This window comes from Chionomys nivalis, chromosome 1 (assembly GCF_950005125.1).
Source record: "Chionomys nivalis chromosome 1, mChiNiv1.1, whole genome shotgun sequence".
Classification (NCBI taxonomy): Eukaryota; Metazoa; Chordata; class Mammalia; order Rodentia; family Cricetidae; genus Chionomys; species Chionomys nivalis.
Window position 1 is genome coordinate 118,697,419 of NC_080086.1, and position 6,000 is coordinate 118,703,418.

Sequence of the window (6,000 nt, forward strand, 5' to 3'; positions counted from 1 at the left end):
TAGGCTTGACAGCAGGCACCTTGAGCCCCTGAGCTACCTTGCCAGCCTGATAGTTGAAACATAAAGAATAACCTGCAATCTTAGATGATTAAGCCGGAGCTGACAGTAAATCCCACAGCAGGGGTGAGCCGCTCTCACTTTCCTCCCGGGGTAGTCAGCATGGTTTTTGTGTGTGGTGCTAGGGGATAGGTACTGAAGGAGCTTCTGCCAGAGCCCACCTCCAGGCCCTCTGGTTTCCCAGGGAGGCTTCACTCCTTCTCAGTCCTTCCCCTCGCCCAGATTGTGGGTTTAGCAGAACCTCACTCAGCAGGTGTCAATCTTGGCTCACTTCCCCTTTCCTTAATCCCTCCCCTTCCTACAGTTCTTCACTAATAATTCTATGAAACTAAAGGGCACCTGGAAATCCCAAGTCCTCAATTTTCAGTTGTCAAGTAATAGTTTGGGTGAATAACCACACCACTGTCTTTCACAGGCAAAGCCTGCTCCTGGTTCAGGCCCGGGGCAGAGGGTCCAGTTTCCTGTCAGGGCTGTGAAGTCTTCCTGACAGACCCATAGCACTCCTTACCCCACACTTGCCCTTAGCAGAGGCAAGCAGGCCTCACTGAGTGGTCACCTCTCCTCCCGACCTGTTCTGAAAGCCTGCGGCAGCTACTCTCCTCTCAGGCCCCTGGATCTCTCAAGGGGCAGGTTCCGGCACTTCCCTCTGGAAGCTCCTGCCTCCTGCCTGGCCCTCACATTTGGCCCATTTGCAGCTGGGAGTGTGAGTCAAGTCAGCCCCCTCTCTCCTCCAGGTCAGTCTGGGAAAGGAGTTTCTGTGGCTTCTATCCCAAAGGTTCACAGTGACTGAGGCCTTTCAAGCCCGGCTTTGGGAGGGCAAGGTGAGAAAGAACACCTGCTCAGACATTAAACTGCAACTGTGTTTAAAACAACCTTCCCTCTTGAAGAAACAGATCATTCCACTAAAAACCAGAACCAAAATGGGGGTTCTGAAAGACGATAATGGTATAGCAGTTATAGTTTTAATGGGTTCTTACTTCATAAATGCATACTGAATTAGTGAAGCGTGGGAGAGCCATGGGCTGAGGAAGACAGTTGGTGAGGATCGTCAAGATGGCTCAGCAAGTAAAGGGGCTTGCTATGGGGCCTAGCAAGGTGTTTGATCCCCAGGACCTGCATGGTGGGGGGAGAAAACTGACTCCTGCAAGCTGTCCACTGACACACACACACACGCGCGCGCGCGCGCGCACACTCGCACCTAACTAAAATAAAATTTTTAAAGAGTGTTCATGAGTTCAAAATCACTGAAGCCAGTTGCTAATAGGTGAGCTTCCTTCTTTTTTCTAAATGTATTTTGTAAATGTCTCATAATAAAGTGTTAACAAAGTTAAAACACTGGATGACCTGATGATCCCCGAACTGGCTTCCTGCAAGCTTGGTCTCTGACTTCCACATGAACGCTCTGGCTCACACACACCTGCCCCTCAAATAAAATAAATAAAAGTAACAAAAAAGTTACTTAAAAAAAAATCAAATCAAAATACTGGACGGTTTTGTTTTCAGCGACCAGAGACCTCATCGCCACAGGAGGTACCCTATAGTTTCCCTCTCTCTTGCTCACCGGATGTGAGTTTGAAGAACACACACAAAGGTAGTAACTACCTCCCATTGGCAGGAGCAGGCGCCTCTGACAGGAAAAAGGCCCGAGGTTCTTCTGCTTGGGCATCTGCCCCTTCCCTCCTCATCTCCTGGTATCTAGGTTCTCTGAGGTCACTCTAGTCTCTACAGAAAGCTCTAACACAGCAGGACCCCAGTAAAATGGGGACCTTTGGGGCTCAGCCACCCCTCCCTTAGTACCTTCTGCCCTTTTCCCCACTATGTAGCCCAGGCTGATCTAAAACTCATAGAGATTCCTCTGCCTCTGCCCTCTTCCCATTGCTGAGATTAAAGATGTGTGCCATTACATTCACTAAATAAACAAAAAAAATATGATCCTTTCTATGCTGCAGTTCAGGAAATTAGCATCAACACTATTCTCCCCACAAATAGGTTCCCATTCTCTTAACTATGGAATCCAAAGAAAGAGACTGAAAACAGCGGTCAATCAATAAATGTTCAGGCTATTTGTTTCCCTTCCTCTTGCTGATGATGCACACATATGTGCACATATGTGTAGGTTGGGATGTGTATCCCACAGGGCTGAGGAGAGGCCACCTATGTTTACTGGTCAGTCTCCCTGCCGATATCGGTCAGTTCTCACGTTAAAGACAACTCAGCTTCAGGCCCAACTCGACCACTAGTGCCAGCTGCAGGCAAGGACTCGTGCATGAGTGAACACAAGCTCTACCAATGTGCTCACAGTGTGACCTCTTCACCTTGGTGTCCCCACATCAAAGATGCGGAGAAAACGACTAACTTCCTCCCAGGGTTATTAGGAAGAATTAACTGCTGCTAAGCCTGTTTCCCAAAGGGGTTCTCTAGCAGGTGGTCCGGTTAGGTTTGGGAAATGTGGCCCTTGGCCTTCACCTCACATTGGTGAGCACATTAGGAATCCAAAAAGTCTAGCCAGGCGATGATAGCGCATGCCTTTAATCTCAGCACTCGGGAGGCAGAGGCTGGCGGATCTCTGAGTTTGAGGCCAACCTGATCTACGAGAGCTAGTTCCAGGACAGGCCCCGAAGCTACAGAGAAACCCTGTCCCAAAAAAACCAAAAAACAAAAACTAAAAAGTCTTGAAAATTTGTGTTGCTCCTGGTTCTCATTGGTGCTGGGCATCAAACCCAGCGACTCCACCACTCAGCTCATTTGGTAGCTTTGGGGTTTTTTTTGTTTGTTTGTTTGTTTTGTTTTGTTTTTTGAGGAAGAATGTCACCAATACACACCCCTGAATGGTCTCAGACTAGAAACTGTCCTGGCCTTTGCCTCCCTCCGGGGTGGTGGGACGTGGCCAGCAGTCTTCCTGCTGTTTGATTTTAAAGTCTACCTTTGAATCCATTCTTCCCTTTCCCTCCCCAGCCTTTTCCTCCCGGGATACTGATTAGCCAAGGGCTGAGCCTCCCTGAAATCTCTAGAGAACAACGTAGCTTTAAAAGGAACTCCTCCTCAGGGTGGAAGAAGGCCCTGATTTCTGTCCCTGCGGAGCAAGGTCGGTGGAACCAACCTCTCTCAGATTCCCACACCTCCCTCAGGAACCAACACCTGTGGGCGTCCATTCTCGGTCCCACCCTCACCAGCCCCACCAGAAGGGATTCCTGCAATTTTCCTGCTCAGCCTTGCTCAGATCTCTTGGCCTCTGGCGGATCCCTGCACGCAGCACTTTCCTTGGGCAAACACCTTGCCCTTCCCAAACAACAGACAGGGACCCTGGAAGGCCTGCCGCTTCTCTGAAGCCCTCTGCCTTCTTCTGAGTTCCACAAACTAACCCATGACTGCGCACCATCCTGCCTCCTATCCACTCTGGGTGTTCTGCAAGGATGGGCATCTTGGAAGACAAAGCACAAATGGAAAGATGTACTCAGGATCTTGGGTTCAGATTTCACAGCCTGCTGCCTGTATTTACCTGTAGAGTCTGGCAAACAGGGTAGCTACGAGGAGTGACGACTTGATTCAACTCCTGAGGAGGACTTGTCTGATACACAGTAAGCAATGGCTTACTTATTCCTGCTATTAGAGTCATCCCGTCTCTCCCACAGAGGCGTCCTGGGCTGGGTGATTTTGGGAAACTCTTTATATACAGACTTTATATCTGCTTCTTTCGGAAAAGGTAGATGTGTACACGCGGAGGGAGGAGGGCTCTGAGCAAGGCACCCGAAACAGGATCTGGGTCTGGAGGCTGGGTGGGGTTCTCCCTCCGCCCCATCAGGGTGCTTTCCCGCCCCAGCCCGAGAGCCCAGCCCAGCCCAGCTAAACCAGCCCTACTGCTAAAGCCACTGCCAGGGCTGGATAGGGTCAGTGTTGGCCCCTGCAGATGAAACTGAGGCTCGCCGGCCTCTTCTCCGACCTACCCAGGCACTCAACAAGCCTCGGTCGAAGTCAGCTGTGGACAGAGCTCGATTCCCTACTTTATTTGAAGGGATAAGAGAAGGGGGAACAGACTCAGCATGAGGGAGTTTAGGCAGTTTAGGGAGGCAAGAGTCCCGTCCAATGCACTTCTCTGATACCTAAAGAAACCTCCATTTCACCGTAGGGTTACCTACACGACCTTAAAGGGCAGAAGTACAGCTTTTGGGGTTTTCCTAACTGCCTCGGCTGCGGGAAGGGAGCGCCCAGAGCTGCTCGGGAGGGTCGGTCGAGGAGCGCTTCCTGGAGGAGGCGGTGCTTTTCGCCCGCTCGCAGTCGGCGAACCTGCCCTTCCTTCACTCACCAGTGTCTAGAGAGCTGAACCTGCCGCTCGGGCTGCTTCGCCGGTTGCTACCGCCGCCGCCGGAAATGCCCAGCGTCTGCAGATGCCGGACCAGCTCGAACATGCGGTCCCAGTGGCCCTCAGCGCGGCAGCGCTCCACCTCGCTCTCCACCTTCAGGTGGGAGCCGTGCGCGCCCTTCGCAGCCATCTTCGTGCGGGAGCTGTCATGGGAGGTGCGGCAGAGGAATGGAGACCAGGCCGGGGGCGGCGTCCAGGCTGGGGCACACTCTCCGGCAGAGTCAACTGGAGTGCAGACGGCATCCGGCGTCCCGGTGGCAGCGGGGGCCCGGGTGGCAGCCGGTGGTCTGCAGCAGCAGCAGCGGCCGCAGCAACAAACGCACCGCCCGGAGCCTCCGGACTGGGGCTGCGACTGCGCGACCCCAAAGAGTCCAGCAGCAGCCTCCGCCGCTGCTGCAGCAGCTCCTGCCGCTGCTGCCGCCGCCGCTGCTGCAGCTGCTGCCACAGCCCCCGCCCCGAGCCCGGGCGTCGCCAGCTGCGGAGCCTCCCGGGGCCGCGGCTCCACCCCCGAGTGGGCGTGGCTATTCCCCGCCGGGCCGGGCGCGCGGGCGGCCAGCGAGGCCACAGCAGCCAGGCGCGAGCCGGGCGATCGCGGCCTGCCCTCCGCCGCGCCCCCGCCGCTGTCTGAGTGCTCACTTTAATGCTGCGGGGAGCCCGGGCGCCCGGGGGCGCCTCGCTCCCCGTTCTCTCCCCATCCCGTCCGGACTCTCGGCCTGGGGTCCTCCTCCCGGACCGCCCGGCTTTGTGTGGTGGCCCCGTCACCGCCACTGCCTCCGGGACGTCATAAATCCGAGGAGCGGCGGACAGGACTACCCCAGCCCCAAGCTCCTGGGGATCCCGGCTCGATGCAACTCGCCGTGCCCGCGGGGCAGGGGACAAACTGGCCGGGCCAAGTGCCTCGGCTGTTCGGACGCCCCCAGCTTGGAGAAGGCTTGCGTTTGTTTTAACTGCGGGACTCCTCTTTCCACTGGACTCCTTACTCTAGGCGGCTGGGTTTAATCTGTTGCTCTGGGTTCTTAAACCAGCAGCTTTCCCACGTATTGCTACTTCATTTTGGTATCTAGAGACTGATCAGAGCAGCAGGGAGCGCCCGACTCTGCTCAGCTTGATTCAAGGCAAGCGATGCCCAGAAGTTCATAGGACTCGGGGCGGGGCTTGGAGGGTGGAGCCAGGGCTAACCAGGCCTGATGGCTTGCTTCATCACCTCGCCCTCCTTGAGACTGGAGCTGTTAGTCTTGCATGGAAATTGAGGATGTCACTCAAACCACAGCCAACACCGAAAACCTCCAAAGCCCCTAGTTAAAATTAGTTGTGTGGCTCAGTCCGAAGATTTCCGAGGTTAAGAAAAACTTCTTAGTAAACTCCCAGAAGTTCGAAACTGATCGCTTCCTACCTCTCCGGAGTACTTCCCACTCCATGTCCTTCATTGTCGGGAAATTCACTACTTAAAGTTTCAGAACAGACTAAAGACTGGAAGGTTTTCGGGCTTATTGGAGCCCAGCCTCCCGACGTCCATCATCACAGGGCCCATCCCGACCCAAATCCCAGCTTCTCTGTGGATATCTTCCCTGGGATCTAAATGC

General features: G+C 54.3%; 1 protein-coding gene across 2 annotated transcripts in view; it reads right to left on the minus strand.

Annotated features, from left to right (window-relative positions):
- Ttc7a (tetratricopeptide repeat domain 7A) overlaps positions 1–4,850 on the minus strand; it is a 103,238-nt gene extending 98,388 nt beyond the window's left edge. For both annotated transcript variants that reach the window (XM_057764572.1, XM_057764589.1), the window contains exon 1: positions 4,361–4,850. In XM_057764572.1, the coding sequence (XP_057620555.1) occupies positions 4,361–4,547 (187 nt within the window). In that variant the 5' untranslated portion in view covers positions 4,548–4,850. The remainder of the gene's footprint in view (positions 1–4,360) is intronic.
- Positions 4,851–6,000: the final 1,150 nt, after the last annotated feature.